We start from the raw sequence: 20,059 nt of genomic DNA on the forward strand, positions 1-20,059 counted from the left end.
TAGGTAGCCGGTGGCTCGGTTTATTTGCTGTCCAGTGTATTATTAAACTGTAAACCCAAGTATTTGTTTTTTTTTATCTCTAAAACACACCATCATAAGTAAAAAAAAACAAGTAATTTAACATTCCAATAAAAAAACGGTAAACCAATTAAAGCTGTCAACACAAATGATGATTAATCATACATTTAATTTGGAGTAAAAGATATATTCGTAAATAACAACCCTAAATATTATATATCTCACTATCTGTACAAGTAAATATTAATTATAGTAAACAAGTAAGTTTCACAATTTTTTAAATTAAATACAAATTAAAAGAAATACAATCACCCTATTTATAGATATATCATCAAATAATCGCTGACTGGAAGTGATTCAGCACCCGATAAATAATTTATTCCTAAATAGGGCTCCGCAACCGAACGGTAAAACGGTACATGATGACTAGTTTGACAGTTGACATTTTATGAGAAGACTAGCTGTTGCCCGCGACTTCGTCCGCGTGGTTAGAAGATATAAGTTATGATTTATGCCTGCCCTGTTCCACATTTTCCATTGTATCTTCGCTCCACTAATAGGAGCGCAGCGTGATGGTATACCTATAGCCAAAAATATTTTTTCAATCTGAACCAGTAGTTCCTTAGATTAGCGCGTTCAAACAAACAAACTCTTCGGCTTTATATATTAGTATAGATGTATTTTTGTCACTGTTACAATAAGTCCTAAAAAGAGAGTTAGAACACTATTGACCGACACAAATATGATGTTTGCTTCGTCCTTGCTCTATGATGGTACGGAACTCGGGCGCGTTTCACTCACACTTGGCTGGTTTTTTCCTTAACCACTAACTATGGTCTCTTCTATACAAGGTGTATAAAAAAATCATTTTAAATATGTTTAAAATTTTCATGCACCATGAAAAAATAATCATTGATAATAATAATAATTTATTTATTGTGCATGTAAATTAAGAAAATTTTTAAATTAAATCGGTTATATGACGAAAATTTGTCATCCAAAAAAATAGATCATTCATTCATGTTTTTTTATGATAGGACACCTTTTTAGGTTGGTAAGGTTTAGCAAACGATAAATTTGCTTTGTTGACATTTTTTTTTCTGTTTGCTTTGGCGTTGTGGCCTCCGTGGCCGCCTTCTGTGCCGCTCTTGTGCCGCTTTCTGTGTCTGAGCTTAGACATCGGACACTAGATATTTATTTTCATTTATGTTTTATTTTAGTTAACCCCAAATTAGGACAGGATCTTTATAGAGTCTAATTTGTGAACTGATAACATAATGATTTGCGTTTTGGTGTTGTCATCGACTAGTTGAACCTGTTTAAATACCGCCGAGTCCGAGTATGTCTCCTCAGTTATCAGTGAAACATTACCAACCATGGCCGCGTTACTAGTTTTCGTGTCACTGCTGGCAATACTAATTACTTTAATTTACTTCATATCTAAAAAGAAGTTCAGTTACTGGGAAAAGAAAAATGTACCTTTCATAAAACCACTGCCTATTTTGGGCAACTACGCCAAGTTTATGCTTCAAAAGCAATATCCTGGTAAATTACTACAAGAGCTTTGCCGGAAATTCCCCAACCAACCATATTTCGGAGCTTTCTACGGTACGGAACCTGTCCTAGTGGTACAAAGCCCAGAAATAGTCAAAGATGTCTTTACAAAAGACTTTTATTACTTCAACGGTAGAGAAGCCTCACATTATGCAACAAAGGAAATCACAACACAGAACCTCTTCTTTGCCAGTAATAACAGGTGGAAGGTGATTCGACAAAACCTGACTGCATTATTCTCTTCGGCCAAAATGAAGAAAATGTTCTACTTGATTGAAAAATGTAATCATGGTCTGGAAGACATGCTCGAATATGGGACTACTACCAAGAATAATGTCATTGAAGGCAGGGACCTCGGTGCCAGATACACCATGGACTGCATCTGCTCCTGTGCTTTTCGATCGAGTCAAACGCTATGGGCAAAGAAGGAAACAATATATTCAGAGTTATGGCTACTCGAATCTTCGAAGCTTCAAATACAAGAGGTTTTAAAATGATTATGAGAGCTGTTTGGCCAGCCATTTTCTACGGAATGAAGATGCAACTCTTCCCATCCTCCATAGATAAGTTCTTTTCTAAACTTTTGAAAGGAGTTTTTGAAAGCAGGAATCACAAACCATCACCAAGGAACGATTTTGTAGATTTAGTTTTAACTTTTAAGGAAGACGATTATTTAGTTGGCGATAGCATCACCAACTCGAAGACCGGAAGAAACGACAAAATACACCTGAAAGTGGATGACGACTTACTTGTGGCGCAGTGTATCATGTTTTTTGCGGCAGGCTTCGAGACATCGGCGACTACTATTAGTTTCACTTTGTACGAGCTCGCAAAGAATCAAAAAGCGCAAAGCCGAGTCATTGAGGAGATAGACGAATACTGTACACGCAGGAACAACAAATTGGTCTACGAATGTATCAACGAGCTGCCGTATCTCGACGCTGCTGTGTACGAGACTCTCCGGATGTATCCTATATTCGGTGTGCTCACTCGTGAAGTGATGGACGACTACGAGTTCTCTACTGGCTTGCGAGTGGACAAAGGAGTCCGAGTTCACATCCCGATCTATCACATCCACTACAATCCGGACTACTTCCCAGACCCTGAGGAATACAAACCTGAACGATTCTTGCCTGAGAACAAAAAGGATGTGAAACCTTACACCTTCTTCCCGTACGGAGAAGGACCCAGGATCTGTATAGGTAAATATATTTTCATGCTTTGAATTATGGCTAATACTGATAGTAAATTAAACATTTCAAGTCGAAGCATAAATATTTCTTGTTTTTGCTGATAGCTTCTTGTCTTAGGATTCCTGTTTTTTCTAAAGCATGTCTAGTGTGTCCAGTAAATTTTCTTGCTGCCTTGTTACTGGTTGACGTTTTATGATATAACATGGTACAAACCTCTTTGTTTCAGGAAGTCGTTTTGCGAAGATGCAAGTTATGTCTGGACTAGTCACCATCTTGAAGGAGTATCGAGTCGAGCTGGATGAGAATATGCCACAGTCTCTAAAGTTGGATCCTAGGACTTTCCTCATTGCGCCTCGCCAACAGGGCCTTAACATTAAGTTCACGAAACGTGAAGGGTGGGAACAGAGAAGATGGGTCCGCATCTAAGATCTTCATGAATGATTGAAATCTGCTGTAAAGCTAGACGCGATAATATCGCGTCTAGATTTGCAGCATTTTCATCAACCTCATTGTTTGTTATTTCTCATTGTAATATTTAATGATGTTCAATTATTTCTATGATGCATTTGTTACCCAATATCAAGATTTGTACTCGACAAACTCAGGGCTGTTGTTAAGCAGGCGTCCGTACTATTAGCATCTAATAAACTATATTTCCCTATATTATTCGTAACATGCGGTTTGGCTTATGTTGTGAAAGCGTAGAATATAGTGATTAATGAAAGTACATAAACCGATTTCGTAAAAGATCTGACGCAAAGCCAGGGTACGGAAGCGCGCGGAAAGCAAGCGTTAGTTTTGCAACTGTCCATTCAAAAATCCATCATAATGCCACAAGTTATAGAGTTATATTGAAATAAAAACGTGATCGCAGTGCGTTCGCGTTGCCTTTTCTGTACTTGACGTTTTAGTTTTGGATGTCAAATTGATGCTTATCGATACAGCAGTTACATAAATTTAAATCAAAATATTAATTTGTGTCAGTGGATTTACGCATTAAGCCACCAGCCAGCCTACAAATGTTATAAAGTCAACCATTGTTCATTAAAAATCATTACGCAAATTGTAAATATTTACTTTGATTATAATTATTAAATAATAGAAGCAAAAATTAAGAACAACGTTATTTTATTTTAATAACTTCTTTTCAAAATATTACAAACTAACTAAACCTTGTCCAATATGTGAATAAAATTCGATTAAATTTAGCTAAGGATAAGGATAATAATTTTTACTTTTAATCGACCATCATTAAAATGTGATGAGCGAATTAGAATTCATTAGTTGTCATAATACATAAAACATACATTACGCATTATTTAACAGACACCGTGCTGCTGGGAGTTTGTTGCGCCGTTTCTTCTCCACAGCCAGAGCACTTAGGAAGCGGTGAAGGGTGGGCGATGCGGGGTGCTATCTATTGATCATATTTTTATTATATTTTTCGCTAACAGTTCCTCTTCATGTCAAAAACTTATTACTTACATAAATCGTTTTTTTGTATTTAGCCTGCTAAAATAATATATATTATATATGACTTAAATACTTGAGTTTTTATTTTATAAATGCTTCCAATAGCTTCTTCAAGAAATACTTTTTGATTAGCGAGAAATTCTGGTAATGTTTTCACTAGAATCAACATCATCATGAACATCGACAGAAAGTTCTAAAAAAAAGCACATGCAACTTTTTTATGAATAATGTTAGTTTTCGTAAAATGCTCTGACTTAGCATCAAGCTAACATACAGTTATCAGAAAGTCTTTCAAGTTATTTCAAATCGAACAGCTGTTGTACAATAAAAAAAAACTTATTTCATCTATCTTTAAATTAGACTTGTAATCCTTCACCGAATGCGAGCAGGTTACCGTGGTTCTCGAGACAATATGCTCAGCTGAGACTATTATTTCTCATCAGTTATTTAGCTTGAACGAATAAGTTATTACGTATGGAAATACAAAATACTACATTAGATCGCCTACAATCAGCAGCTGACTTTATTAGTGTGAAATCGGCCTTATACTATCAGTAATTTCATAACGATTAAACAATCGCCTACACCTGTCGCGCTACATAAATCAGGATGGATCCGATTCTGTCTGATTATAAACAAAGCATTACTCAGTTATCAACATGACTTGCTTGATACTTTATGTAATGCGTAATACTCTTTGTGCCAATATTTTGATACTAGATTTTTATTGATAAATATCAATATTGCAAAAATCGTTCAAAGTACAGCAATTGGTTGAATAGATACCATATCTGGATAAGCTTATATGCGCTAAGGGATTAACTCGATGAGGAAAAATTTAGCAATTTAATGAAGGAAGGGGACGATCTCCGCGCGTGTAAAATAAATACCTTGAAAATTTATAGGTAGGAATAATATTTTGCACTGTAAGAATATTCTAGACAACCCGTAGACGATCATAATGTTGTGCAATATTACGATCAATTATATTGCGCAAGCAGAAAAAGCGTCTATAATATTACTTGGTAAATTAATATTGCACAATTTGTTATATTGCCCAATTTTATTGATTGTCTAATATTTCCAGGTTACCAGGATTCCTGAATCATGTGTGACAGTAACAGCATTGAAATAAACCTCCTAGGTTATATGTGACCAGAAGTTTGTAACGTACACGCTCTGAACAATTAGTACGTACTAATAAACGAGCTACATTATCGGAGTCCCTTTTTTTTTTTTTTAGGCGGGGGAATCCTCATGGACACGCACTCTCTTAGGGGAGGAAATGGGTAGTGTCAGACTTTTACTGACTAAACCTGAACCGCCGTGCTACGTCAACCGCGTTTTTGTGTCTTTGTATGGCAATGTGTTGCAATCCTTCATACACATTGTCGGAGTCCCTACTGTCATATTTTGGATAAACACACATGCAGTATGGATTATGGAAGAGTCGAAAGTTCTGCATGGATCACACAATATCGTTTACAGATATAACTATTTCTATTATCTTCTTCTTTATCTTTATCTCCAAAACAAATAAATAAACTCATCTAATAGCGATACGATAGGAATCGAGGCAAGTAACTATTATCGCAATCTAATAATGATTTAAGTCAGTAAATAAACAAAGAAGTTATGATATGAACGTGTGTCTCATCGTTTTGTGAACTTTGGATAACGTCTTATCAATTGAGCAGAATTTTGTTGCCTAGGTGTTGAGGTGTTATTTTTACATGCGGTGTGTCAGCGGATGGTATATCTCTGAAGCCAGGTTAATCATACAAAAGCATTGTCCCTTAAAGAGGAAGTTGAATCATTCTGATGAATTTCGACGTATTCGTACACATTAATTCGGCAATAGAACAAGCACGCATTTAATTTTGTTTCTAAAACTGTGATCAGTACCTATATGTACATTTAACTTATCTATAGACACCGCAAACGTGTATGTTGAAGTTTCCAAAGAGCGTTTGATTTGGAGAAGTACCTAGAAAAATGCGTTTGTCATACTTAATAGTAAGTAATTTAATATTAACAAAAATAACAGTGACCTTTATCGTGTTTGGATAGAGTTTAAAGTCTGTTACGATAAGGTTTGCTTTGAACTTCAAAAGTTCATTACATTATGTTCATCTCGAAATACCACTCAGCGTGACGAGTAAGAAATACTTCATTTAATACATAAAAAAAACACAATATTAATGAGTAGTTCATTTTCTTAGTGTTGATGAATGAATATTTGCCATTTACTGATAATCTATCAATTATCATTAGTGTGAATTATTTACTAATATTGTAAACGCGAAAGTTTATATGTATGGATGTTTTTAAGATTTTATTAACTTAACCGAAATATATTGTGAACTGTGGACTCTGTGAAATGCAGTGTCTGATTGGACAAGCGAGCTGCTTGTCAAGCTAAGCTAGAATATTTGTGAGTGCAAAATAAGCGCCAAGGACGGTGGCAGGTCAGACCACATTGGCCACATTTAAATTTACAAAGGCACTTGGTTTGTTAATGCACTCTACTTATAGGCTTTTAAATTAATAGTACCTCTGGTACTCACATAAATGAGATTTAGTTTCAGACTCCTTACCGTCACATTTTCCACTCAACATCTCAGTTTCGTTTCTGACGGTTGCCCAAGACTAAATAACTGTCAAGTTTGCGTGTGAAATTATGATAAATATAGAAATATAAAGCAATATATAAATATTGTGTCTACGTACCATTTTCAATTCCCAGTGCTAACTCTACGGCATCAACGTTAATAAGCAATTAGTATCGAAATTGTACTTCATAAAATAAAATCCGAATATGTTACCATATCAGTGATTACATTACTGTTAGTATCATTTACATCGAGATTTTTAAATAATTTGATTACTTTTAAAAAAGGAAACGCAAAGGTACAGGCTGGCATTATTGCTCACTTTTAATATTATTCATGAGTTTTATGTTTAGCGATTAGATTATTAAAAGGAGTTAAACGCCTGAAATAAATATCAATTATTAATTTATGATTTTGTTGATAATTGAGTTGCTCAGTGAACACTGCAGGCAGCTGTTTTCTATTTCAAAAATAGAAAACCCCTCATCATAAAACAGATTTTCTTTGAGAATCATTATACCTGCCTGGTAGGCCTCAATTTCGTCGCTATGTCGAAAGGGGATCTAAAATATAAGATTTGTAGTTTTAATAAAAAACGATCGAAATAATCTTTTATCTCGCTGGTTTTCAGCATTATAGATGTGCATCCCTCCTTATGATTGCTAACTCTAGGGATTTTTGCCTCAGTATCTCCAGTGCTCTGTCTTTGTCTGAGAATAGGATTTTGCTAAAATTACGGAAGCGGACTTATTATAGTCTCACACATAATTTCTTTACATCGTGAAATCCGATTTATCTGCAGCACGACCATCAGTTGAGATAATTTCCATAGAAAAGCATTCGTTTCATTATTCTAAGAGTACTACTTAACTCTTACGTTGATTAATTTAATACCTGCTTCATTCACGAGGTTTTCCCAAAACATCCGGATTCAGAACAAGCATTTATGGATCTTACAGGCAATGTCGTACGCGGGGATTGAAGCCGCGACTCATCGCCCACAGAGGGTTAAGCGTGGTGACGTCGTCAACCGCTCCACTTTCCGGGCCTTCATATCACATACCTGACGTCACATATATTCGTCATCATAAACATTAAAAAGTCTAGAATTATAAAAAAATTATTTCAAAATATGTAGCTTTGAAAAACCTTACTTGTGTGAAATAACTAAACCCTTATTAAGTCACAGCGGATATGATACAACACATCGTAATCAAATTAAGTAATTAAAAAGTTGCAATTCATGGTCACATTCAGTTGTATAAATTTGTTATCTTCAGTAACAATAAATCGGATCAATTAACTTGTAGTATTAATCAAAGTTCAAAGTTTGCATGTTAAAATTTAGCAGGTTAACAATCACGAGCTAAAGTGTCGGATATTTATATAAGCAAAGATAGTCAAGAAATAAATATAGATACTCTTTTAATTTAATATCAGAATCGATTTAACAATATTATATGCTTTTGCGCATATATTTATAATTCTGATTTCGTTCCCTTAACCGTATAAACGGCACCCTGTTAATAGGACGAGGACAAAAACTTACGTGAATTATAAACTCTACAATGAGTTTCATTCACGTAAACGTTTGTGTAGAAAATTATCATTTCAATAGTTAGCTATTTAATAAAAGGTAGATTTTTCTTTCTCCTGCACCGTAACGATATTTATCAGATACAGTAAAAAAGGAGAAGTAAGAAAAATAAAACGTCCTATTGCAAGCGGGCGACAAAAAGTAAATAGCTGAGAGAAGAGATTGATAACTGAAATAATGGGTCTGGTTCCTATTGAGGAACTGTTATTTTGATTTCAATAATGGATATTTAAGAACGTCTGAGAGAACGAAAATAAGCTCTGGTTGCAACAAAGTCCTCATAGTGAACAACTCCGGACGTCGGCAGCAAATTATCTAATGAGATGTCACGTTAATATTATTATAACGATAATATTTACTACGTCAAAATGTTTTTATTATTTCTATTTTATCTTCTGAAAGTGTTGCTGTAGATTAGCACACTGGTATCCTATCAGTTAAATCTACGGAAATCCAACTACCTCTTCTTATACCGAAGTCCATTCGCAACGCATTGGAAAGTACCGCGACGCGATTTTTGGCAAAGTCTTAAACATTCTAAAGGTTCACATTAACTTTATAATTTCTCGATGAAACTTGTTTTCATAACAAGTTGCATTAATTAGCTTATGGCGTTTGTTTGCTTTAACATGGCTAAGAAACAATGCATTTTTTTTTGTTCTCTAAGTAAGTGAAGTTGACTTAAAAGAAAATAATACTTAGAGCAAATTTTGCCAATTATAAACTATAATACCTACTTGTTTTTCATACTACATATCAACTATAAAAATGTAATAATTATTTTATTGCTAATTTCATTATTTATTTTATTATAGTGGAAAACCTTCTTTGTAGCTAGCACTTCCCCGCTTATGGAGCTGTTTTGGATCACACACTAAAACGAAATCGGAACATAAAAGTAAACATTGCGATTGAAATTCTTCTATTATTGCTATTAGTACAGGTAATAAGTTAGAGGCACCTAATTCCGCGGTGTTTTCACTATAACTGAAAGACACATTAAAACATATTTCTGTGGAGGTACCTATTTTTTTGAAGTATTATTATTTAAAACTTGCTATAGAACGCACCTACATTTAGGTAACTTTTAAAATATACGCTTTAAAAATTTTTATGTTCTTAAAATTTTAAAGTATAAAGAAGCCGGAGTTCCCTCAACCAGAGTAATTTTTATATTGACTGTTTATTTAAGTAATCAGAGCAAACATATTAAGTCCGTAATCATAAAATTGCTTTCAATGTTTGAATAAAAGTTCGTCAGTGAAATTCCGTGGTATATATTGGTATTTAAAAACCAAATAATATACCTATTTTAGGCATGTACCTAATGCCGTAGTAATTTAAAAACTGATAAAAAAGTAACCCTTAGTTTGTAAAAGAAATATTAAAATGTCCAGTGATTTAGTTAAAAAATATATCCCTTCCAATATTGCAACCTTAACAAAAACTCACACTATATGACATTATTATTTGAAACACTATTTAGCAAACCGCATTTTTTACTCGCAAGTGGGCCGAAATGTATGAAGCGTGCGTTTGAGTCACCTGTCACCGTAAAACTTACTGTTTATTTTAAAACGAACATACAATAATGCACTCGTGTGATAAGATAAGTTATTGATTGAATTGCTTTAAAACGCCGTTTTTCGAATAAGATGCGTTCTCCTTAATATTAAATGGAATCGTTTCCTTCACAAGCTATGGAAAACTATGGCACCTGCATTAAAACACATGAAAATGGGATTGAACTGGCAGCCGGCTGAAACATGGACTCTCATTATACCGCCATGAAAGGCAACACCAGTAGCATAGGCTGCGAGAGCCAAGTGGTGCGACACCGATTTCACTATCGCGGGTCCCGTACCCGGGCGGGCATATTCCACCCCCGAGTAATAGCGATCCCTCGCTATCCCGCCAGTTAAAATAGCAAAGCAAACCAGAGCTGGTAGTCCTCTTAAAAGGTGACCCCTGGGGCATTCAGGCTCCGTTGTATCGCTACTCACAAACAGCTACCTCGCAAACTTGCCACAAGCTACCACGACCCTCAGCTTTAAATTTTTATTTATATTTTAAGGCTGGAAAAAGCTTAGGTACTAATGTGAACTCTGGTTTTGCGGTTGGCTGTGAGGAGATATAATACTATTTTTATTAAGTAAGAACTGTAAAAGTCGTAAATATCTTGATAAATTGATTTGTCACCCGAAATATTGTTTCATATACCTTAACCCCAACTCTGACACCATGTCGACGAAAGTCTAATTTTTGAACTGATAACATAATGATTTGCGTTTTGGCAGTGTCATGGCCCACTTGTTACTGTTTAAATACCGTGAGTCCGAGTATATCTCCTCAGTTATCGGTGAAACGTTCCCAAACATGGCCGCGTTACTGGTTTTTGTGTCACTACTGGCAATACTAATTACATTAATTTACTTCATATCCAAGAAAAAGTTTAGTTACTGGGAAAAGAAAAATGTACCTTTCATAAAACCACTGCCTATTTTGGGCAACTACGCCAAGTTCATGCTTCTTAAACAATATCCTGGCCAATTACTACAAGAGCTTTGCCGGAAATTCCCCAACCAACCATATTTCGGAGCTTTCTACGGTACGGAACCTGTCCTAGTGGTACAAAGCCCCGAAATAGTCAAAGATGTCCTTACAAAAGACTTCTATTACTTCAACGGTAGAGAAGCCTCCCATTACGCATCAAAAGAAATCGCAACGAATAATCTTTTCTTTGCTAGCAATGACATGTGGAAGGTTACGCGACAAAATCTGACTGCATTATTCTCTTCGGCCAAGATGAAGAAAATGTTTTACCTGATCGAAAACTGTAGTCATGCTTTGGAGGACATGCTCGAATATGGGACTACTACCAGGAACAATGTCATTGAAAGTAGAGACCTCGGCGCCAGATACACCATGGACTGCATCTGCTCCTGTGCTTTTGGGATTGAATCAAAAGCTATGGGCTATGAAGCAAACAATATATTCAGGATTATGGCTACTCAGATCTTCGAAGCTTCAAATACAAGAGGTTTGAAAACGGTCTTGCGAGCTGTTTGGCCAGCCATTTTCTACGGAATGAAGATGCAACTTTTCCCATCCTCCATAGATGAGTTCTTTTCTAAACTTTTGAAAGGAGTTTTCGAAAGCAGGAATCACAAACCGTCACATAGGAACGATTTTGTGGATTTAGTTTTGACTCTTAAGAATGACGATTATTTAGTTGGCGATAGCATCGCGAACTCAAAGACCGGAAAAAACGAAAAAGTACGGATAAAAGTGGATGACGAATTACTTGTGGCGCAGTGTATCCTATTCTTCGGGGCAGGCTTTGAGACATCTTCGACTACTATTAGTTTTACTCTATACGAGCTCGCAAAGAATCAAAAAGTGCAAAACCGAGTCATTGAGGAAATCGACGAATACTGCAAACGCAGGAACAACAAGTTGGTCTACGAATGTATCAACGAGCTGCCGTACCTCAGCGCTGCTATGTACGAGACTCTCCGGATGTATCCTATATTCGGTGTGCTCACTCGCGAAGTGATGGACGACTACGAGTTCTCCACTGGCTTGCGAGTGGACAAAGGAGTCCGAGTTCACATCCCGATCTATCACATCCACTTCAATCCGGACTACTTCCCAGACCCTGAGGAATACAAACCTGAACGATTCTTGCCTGAGAACAAAAAGGATATGAAACCTTACACCTTCTTTCCGTACGGTGAAGGACCCAGGATCTGTATAGGTAAATATATTTCGACACCTTGGATTCCTGTTAATACTTCACGTAGAAATTATAAAATATGCTATCACCTTGCCGTTTTCTTATTGACCTGTTTTTGGTTGAAGCTATTATGATTATTATGATTTAATATGGTACAAATCTTTTTGTTTTAGGAAGTCGTTTTGCAAAGATGCAAGTTATGGCTGGACTGATGACCATCCTGAAGGAGTATAGAGTGGAGCTTGCTGACGGCATGCCGCAGTCTATCAAGTTAGATCCCAGGACTCTGGTCACTGCACCGCTCCATAGTGGAATTCAAATTAAGTACACGAAACGTGAAGGGTGGGAAAATAGGCGATGGGTTCGTACCTAAGAGGTTCCTGAATGATTGAAATCTGCTGTAATTTAGGCCTGGACATGATATTTTACATTTTAATTTATCGTATGTAGTAATTTGTTCGACCTCATTATTTGTATTTGTATGTTATTTCGCGATTTAAGTAATATTGTATGATCATTTAATTAAATACTGTTAAAGTGCACTTTTTAATTCAACATTGTTCAGTAAAATTCGTGAAAAATAATGTAAATAACAAGTTGCCATAGAAAAGCTAGTTTAGTGCCAAATTTGTTCTACTTTGATTATAAAATGTAAAATAATAGAAGTGAACCAAAACAAATCAAAAACGTTTCTTTTAATTTATTAACTTCTTTTCTCAATTTATAAATTCTGCTGATCATTGTTATCATATCATGTGTATACTATTTAAGACAGCGTGCTGCTGGGAGTTTGTTGCGCCGTTTCTTCTCCACAGCCAGAGCACTTAGGAAGCGGTGAAGGGTGGGCGATACGGGGTGGTGCTATCTTTTTCAAAAACTTTTGCTAACATTCACATTGAAAATCATTTTTTATATCTAGCCTGTTATTTTCAAATATATTATATAACAAACTTTCTGATTTTTTAATTGATAAATTTGTGTGACATTGCAACGTATACTAGAAAAAAAATACCTTCCATTACAGTCAGAGCCATAAGCTCGAGTTTTATCCTACTAAATATTATATTTCTACCACATATTCTTTTAAATACAATATTAAATTCACCAGTCATTGCTGGCTTGCACCTGTCCCTCATACACCAAGTTGGATACAATCTGATTAAAAACAAAACATGTAGGGACATGTACGTATGTTATCACTATGACTTGCATGGTACTTTATATAATGATACTTACCTCTTGTACCTAATATTTAGATAATAGGTTATTGATGAATATCAATATTGCAAATATTGTTCTAAGTTCAGGAATTTTTGTAATAGATATAAAAATGATCAATGGTTTTGGCTACTGAAATATTTATTCGTTTGGGAAAATATAGCTAAATAAAATTAGCTCATTTGAAAATAAAGGGTTTTGTGGTCCGAAACCGCTACTGCATAATCGTTCATATATTTTACACCCTGAGAAACGGCGAATAATGATAACCAGTATTCCATAAACAAAAATAACACTTACCTCTTATATATTATATACTCTTTCAAAACCTGAACGAATAAATTTCGCAGTGCGATAAGTGCGCTGGCGCAGATAGGCTAAACCTTTTTTCATTACATTCATCATTCATTGTTGTTTGAATTACTATACTTCTTGATCCCGTAGCATTATCCTAAAATTAGGCAGAGACGATCGAAGACGATCATATATTGCGCAATATCACGATCAATTATATTGAGCAATAAAAATAAACCGAAAAAACGACATCAATATTTCAAGTCTCATTCACGAGCAATAATAATATCACGCAATTTGTCATATTGCGCAATTATATTGATTTGTCTTTTACTTTGAAGTTACTAATATTCGTGATTGATTAAATCCCTACTAAATACTACTAATATTATAAATGTGAAAGTAACTCTGTCTGTCTGTCTGTCTATCTGTTACGCTTTCACGTCTAAACCACTGAACTGATTTTAATGAAATTTGGTACAGAGATAGAGTTGACTTTGAGAAAAAACATAGGATAGTTTTTTATCCCGGACTTTTGAAGAGTTCTTTTGGAAACTCGATATAATCGACCTCGACGCGGGCGAAGCCGCGGGCGGAAAGCTAGTAATATAAATATTGCGATTTTTACTAAACACGCATGCAGCATGGCACATGTGCTCTAGCATGAAGGTCAAAAGGTCTGCATGGATTATACAATCTAATGTGAACAGGATTATACACGCATTAGTGTCTTTATCTCCAGAAACGGGGTGGACATTTAATCAATTAAATAAATTCATTAATCGAACATCAACCAGATAGGAATCGATTATGACAAGTATTACCGCTATCTTATATCAATTACATTCGGTTATCGATTACGTGAACAAAGAAGTTATGTTATCAATTTGCATCTCTGGTTGTTATTTATAATTTCTCATTTAAACGGTTTTTGATATCAGTTTCCCAAAATAACAGTTTAGAAGTTATACTGTGGGAGAGTCGCATATTTATATTCAGAATATTACCTACACATAAACAGCATATAACCAATACAGAGTTGGAGTACCACACACATGAAAAATATAAAAAAAATCGTTTATCCTCTACGTGTTAAATTAATATACTTGTCAGTTGTCAGTGTGCATTTGTCTATCTATGGCATCGTAGCAGTCGAGCGGGTAACCCGATTTTGATTTAGTTAATCTTTTTTTATTTAAAGGTGAATAACATGACCACGATATGAATAGGATTAAATATGACAATTTTTAAATCAAAGTTTGTCGGGCGGCTTTTTACTGTTCCGTTTCCAAACGGTGAAATCAGAACTCTACTATCAGGGTGCAACTGTCCATCCGTCTATCACCAAGCTGTTTCTGATAAACTGTGATAGTACAATGTGACAGATGATGTATTTCTGTTACAACTTCAACAAAAATCTAAAATAGAGGGTGGAGGATATGTGGGAAGTGACTAGGCCGGTAATTAGTATAAATAAAAGCCTAACAATCTGGGAATCTTGGTGCTAAATGAAAAGCCTCTTTGTCTGGCTATTTGTACGATAAGTATTTAAGTGTCTAATAGACCTATTATTATTTTACTACGTAGTTCACGAAGTAAATATGGGCCTGGTGGGTCTTTTTATGCATTAGAGTTAGGTAGGCCTGCAGCCGAAACCATTGGTTAAAATAATATTTATTAAATCTCTATTATAATGCGCCCATTTGTACATAAAATTATGAATCGGTGCTAAATAGACCAATTTGTTGTCATTTTTATTTTTTTAATGAATAATATTGCAAATAAGTTCATAAGCTCAACGTACCAAAAAAATTAAAACATGTAGTGATCTCAAAACGTAAATGCAGAAAGCATTGTAGGAAATGAAAACGTTACGATGCCAATATTTAGTAAGTCATTATAATAAAAACACCAGCCTATATATGTTCACAGATAACCAGTTGAACTCAGAACCCTTACTTTAACCGTCACACACATGACCTGAGTTAACGCACGTGAGCTAAGTCATGCTGTGGCGTCATAAGGGAAGTTAAACAGTCGTAAACTAACCGTGCTCCAAAATGAACGCTCTTCTTGTTCTTGCATCTTTAATCACGGCAATAGTTTATCTAGTATATTATGTATCAACGAAAAAGTACAACTACTGGAAGAACAAAAATGTACCGTATATAAAACCTCTGCCTATTCTTGGTAATTACGGGGACTACATCCTGCAGAAACAGTTTCAAGGTGTATCTCTACAGCACCTTTGCCTGAAGTTCTCCACTCAACCGTACTTTGGTATTTTCTTCGGCACTGAACCCGTTCTTGTTGTCCAGAACCCGGACATCATCAAAGATGTCCTAACAAAGGATTTTTATTACTTCAACGGCAGAGAAATAACTAACTACGCTCACAAAGAAATCATAACTAGGAACTTGTTTTTTTCTGGAGGCGAAAAATGGAAAGTGGTGAGACAAAATCTGACACCATTATTCTCGTCCTCAAAGATGAAAAATATGTTTCATTTGATCGAGAAATGTGGACACTACTTTGAAAGCATGCTTGCTGAAGAGTTCGAAATATCAGACGTTATTGAAACCAGAGATATCTGTGCGCGGTACACCATGGACTCCATATGCTCCTGTGCATTTGGTGTTGATGCCAACGCCATGGGTAAAAATCCTGATAACCCCTTCCGATTTATGGCAGACGAACTATTTCTACCGACGACATACAGAGGATTCAAAATTGTTTTCAGAGCTATATGGCCAGCCGTTTTTTATGGTTTGGGCTTCAAACATTTCCCACCGACATTAAATGACTTTTTTTCGAAATTATTGAAAGGAGTCTTCGATAGTCGTGAAAACAAACCATCACCGAGGCACGACTTTGTAGACCTGGTTCTCAGTTTAAGAAATCAAAATAGTTTAATTGGTGATTGTTTAAGTAACTTAAAAACGGGTAAAAATGATAAATTTCAATTGAAAGTGGATGACGACCTCTTAGTTTCTTTGTGTATAATGTTCTTTGCGGCAGGCTTCGAAACCTCGGCTTCTACCATTAGTTTTACAATATTTGAATTCGCGAAGAATCCAGAAATTCAAAGGAAAGCTATGGAAGAGGTGGACGAGTTTCTTCGACGCCACGAAAACAAGTTGAATTACGAGTGCGTAAATGAGTTGCCCTATCTAAAGGCTTGCATCTACGAAACCTTGCGTCGGTACCCGGTCATAGGCGTGTTGACTAGAGAAGTCATGGACACCTACCAGTTTTCCACAGGTCTGCGCGTCGATAAAGGCGTCCGCGTCCATATACCGGTGTACCACATGCATCACAACCCTGATTACTTCCCTGAACCGGAGAAATACAAACCGGAACGATTTTTACCAGAAAATAAGAACGACCTGAAACCCTACACGTATTTCCCCTTCGGCGAAGGCCCGCGCATTTGTATAGGTAATTATCATTTGTTTAACGTATCACGCATTTAATAAAAAAATAGGTAATTATTACCAAAATCTCATTTCACTTCATCATTGTGTAACTCTGTGCTTACTGATGCACGTTTTGATAAAGTAGTCTAGAACATTAATTGAACTGTTCGCAATTTGAAGTTTTATGCAAGTTATACTTACATAAGATAAGAAAACAATATAATATTTTGTACGTGACCTATTCAATATCTTTGAATATCAAAATGATAGATTTTTGCTGACTAACTTCAATATCAAAGTCTATAGGGAATTTTTGTATTTCCGTAAAAAAAGGCTTCTTATTAAATCTTACTAATAATATAATCGCGAAACTTTGTATGTATGGGTGATGATGTAGGAGTCTTTGTTCCTATTTCAAGCAAAAACCACTAAACGGATTTAGACGAAACTTGGTCCACAGATAATTTACAACTAGGATTAACACATAGAATAGTTTTGTGAGATCAATTTCGATTTGTAGCAGGCGGGCCCGCCTGCAACAGCCACTAACGTAACATTTGTTTTCGTATCATAACACTACCTCAATATCTTTAAACTTCACTGACCTACATGCTACGAGTTATGAAAAGCAACACATGTTGCGAGCTACGAACGGTTTCATACACCATACTCTTTTATTACAACTTTTAAACACTATCAATATAAAAACCACTGTTAACATAAAAGTACAGCTAAAACAATCATTTTATTGTGTTTAAACCCTAATTTAGACGATGCTGGAAACACCGAGCGAGGTGCATATCCTTTATGAATTCATATTTTCATAGCCTTGCGATATAACACACCATATATTGAAACCCCTACAATATTCCTCGCATTGTCCTAATAAGGATTTAGTTAGCAAATAAGCAGTATACAAAGATGTTAAAGCATTTTAATTTATTCGCAGGAGCTCGGTTCGCGAAAATGCAGACGTTAGTTGGTCTCATGGTGGTCCTGAAGAGTTACAAGGTGGAGCTCGGGAAGGGAATGCCTGAAGATGTTGATCTGGATCCTCGGACCTTCCTCACACAACCTAGAACAGGTATTCATTTGAAATACACTAAACGAGATGGTTGTGAGGGACGGAAATTCCGTCGGGATTAGATCCAATTGCAGCTTGTAATAGAACATGGTTTGATGTAAGCGGTATATTCTGTTGAATTGTTTGAAAATTATGTTTATTGTGTTTAATTTAAGGTCTGAGGTCTATTTCACATGTATCTCTTCGTTCAAGTATTTTTTTAATAAAAATATAATTGATCAGAGAGCACTGGTTTATATTATATTCACCTTTAATCACTTATGTACCTTTGAAATATGAGGACTACACCATTTAACATATGTAAGTTTGACTGCCTCATTCCGTCTGATCGCAAGCACGAGTACAGTTCATCTGATCTCGGGTTCTATATTCCGGGTGTAAAATCTATACTAATATCTATACTAATATATAAAGCTGAAGAGTTTGTTTGTTTGTTTGTTTGAACGCGCTAATCTAAATTGAAAAATTATTTTTGTGTTGAATAGACTATTCATCGAGGAAGGTTTTAGGCTATAAACCATCACGCTGCGACTAATAGGAGCGAAGATATAATGGAAAATGTGAAAAAACAGGGCAGGTATAAATCATAACTTATATCTTCTACCCACGGGGACGAAGTCGCGGGCAACAGCTAGTCGTTAAATAAAAAAACAAACATAAAAAATCTAAATACAGACGAACTGATAATCTCCTCCTTTAAAAGATTATTTCTCGATAATCACTTATGCTATTTGCTTCTAGATTCTGTCATATTCATCATATCCCTGTATTTTTCATACTTACCTAAGTTCATTTCATTATTCATTCAAATTGTACACCTTTTAATATATGTACTTATACCCTTCGTGATGAGCTGTTATGGGCTAACTGCAAGACGTACAGTACTTATTAACAAAATACTTTGTCACTGCTATTAATACATCCAGCCAGTCACTGTTTGTTAGTGTTTCAGCCTGTGACTATAGAATATTTTTAGTTTAGTATTATTATCTAATATATATACAATTCTCAGTTCACAATGTTAATAACTTATATATATACCTTACCGAAACATCTTGACCGATTTTTACGAAATTTATTTTAATGCTAAGCAGGCGTGACTATTGGCTAACAATATACCCTCAAGTGACGAGAGTTTACCAACCTTAAAAAAATGTTACTGATCGTAATTTTGTACAAATAATAAATCGATATGGTAAAACAACTTTTGCAAATTCAAATCCAATTGCTTTTTTAAATTCACTATTACCTACGTAGCGAAACATAGTCAACATAATATTTTCTACTTAACTATGATTTGTCATTTACTATGCTAGTACTTCTTCAAGTTATAGTAGGTAAGACATTTATTATTTAAACGTACAGATTTGTATTTTGCAATTGTTTACATCTATGGATGATTGACAGCACACATGCATTACTTTACTCACTTAACAATTATCTTTGAAACAGTGCTATTACAACATTTAATTGAGTGTTTTCGCAACATTTCTGTTTGTCATTGTAGACAATTTTAGATTCTTTGTTAATTAAATCAGAATCTGAGATTGTTCAGTATTGGCTCAGTAGGTAGTGGTGCTACGCGCAGCCAGGCATCGACCAGACTTCTACCTCGAGGTGAGTCCATAAGAGCTTAGGTAACCCAATGTAGACCCATCTTCTCCTTACCGAATAAAGGTGAGTTAAAAGGAAAAGTATCTCACTTAATTTTTGATGTTTAAAGAGCATCGGCCTCTTCGCCTCATATTGGTATCACATCCATAGCGATGAATATGGTCCCCTGCCGTGGGAGCCTAAATTAGGACGACAGACATCCCGTGCAAAGAACCCTACTTATCAGGGAACATTAAAACTAGGCCTTACG

The 20,059-nt window shown here is 35.4% G+C and overlaps 2 protein-coding genes and 1 pseudogene across 3 annotated transcripts; all 3 read left to right on the plus strand.

The window, feature by feature from the left end:
• Positions 1–991: 991 nt before the first annotated feature.
• On the plus strand, positions 992–3,883 carry LOC113503093 (annotated as a pseudogene).
• A 6,632-nt stretch (positions 3,884–10,515) lies between these two features.
• Positions 10,516–12,886, plus strand: LOC113502915 (cytochrome P450 6k1-like). Of its 2 annotated transcripts, XM_026884670.1 has the most exons (3): positions 10,516–12,204; positions 12,357–12,565; positions 12,626–12,886. In XM_026884670.1, exons 1-2 carry the CDS (start codon positions 10,749–10,751, stop codon positions 12,554–12,556), a joined length of 1,656 nt encoding a protein of 551 aa, XP_026740471.1. In that variant the 5' UTR covers positions 10,516–10,748; the 3' UTR covers positions 12,557–12,565; positions 12,626–12,886. The 2 variants fall into 2 exon arrangements, with proteins under 2 accessions (XP_026740471.1, XP_026740470.1); XM_026884669.1 differs by having other exon boundaries at positions 10,518–12,204; positions 12,357–12,886.
• A 2,659-nt stretch (positions 12,887–15,545) lies between these two features.
• On the plus strand, positions 15,546–18,464 carry LOC113502916 (cytochrome P450 6B1-like). The gene is made up of 2 exons (XM_026884671.1): positions 15,546–17,133; positions 18,061–18,464. Exons 1-2 carry the CDS (start codon positions 15,756–15,758, stop codon positions 18,255–18,257), a joined length of 1,575 nt encoding a protein of 524 aa, XP_026740472.1. The 5' UTR covers positions 15,546–15,755; the 3' UTR covers positions 18,258–18,464.
• The last annotated feature ends 1,595 nt before the right edge of the window (positions 18,465–20,059 follow it).

Source organism: Trichoplusia ni, chromosome 18, assembly GCF_003590095.1.
Source record: "Trichoplusia ni isolate ovarian cell line Hi5 chromosome 18, tn1, whole genome shotgun sequence".
Lineage (NCBI taxonomy): Eukaryota > Metazoa > Arthropoda > Insecta > Lepidoptera > Noctuidae > Trichoplusia > Trichoplusia ni.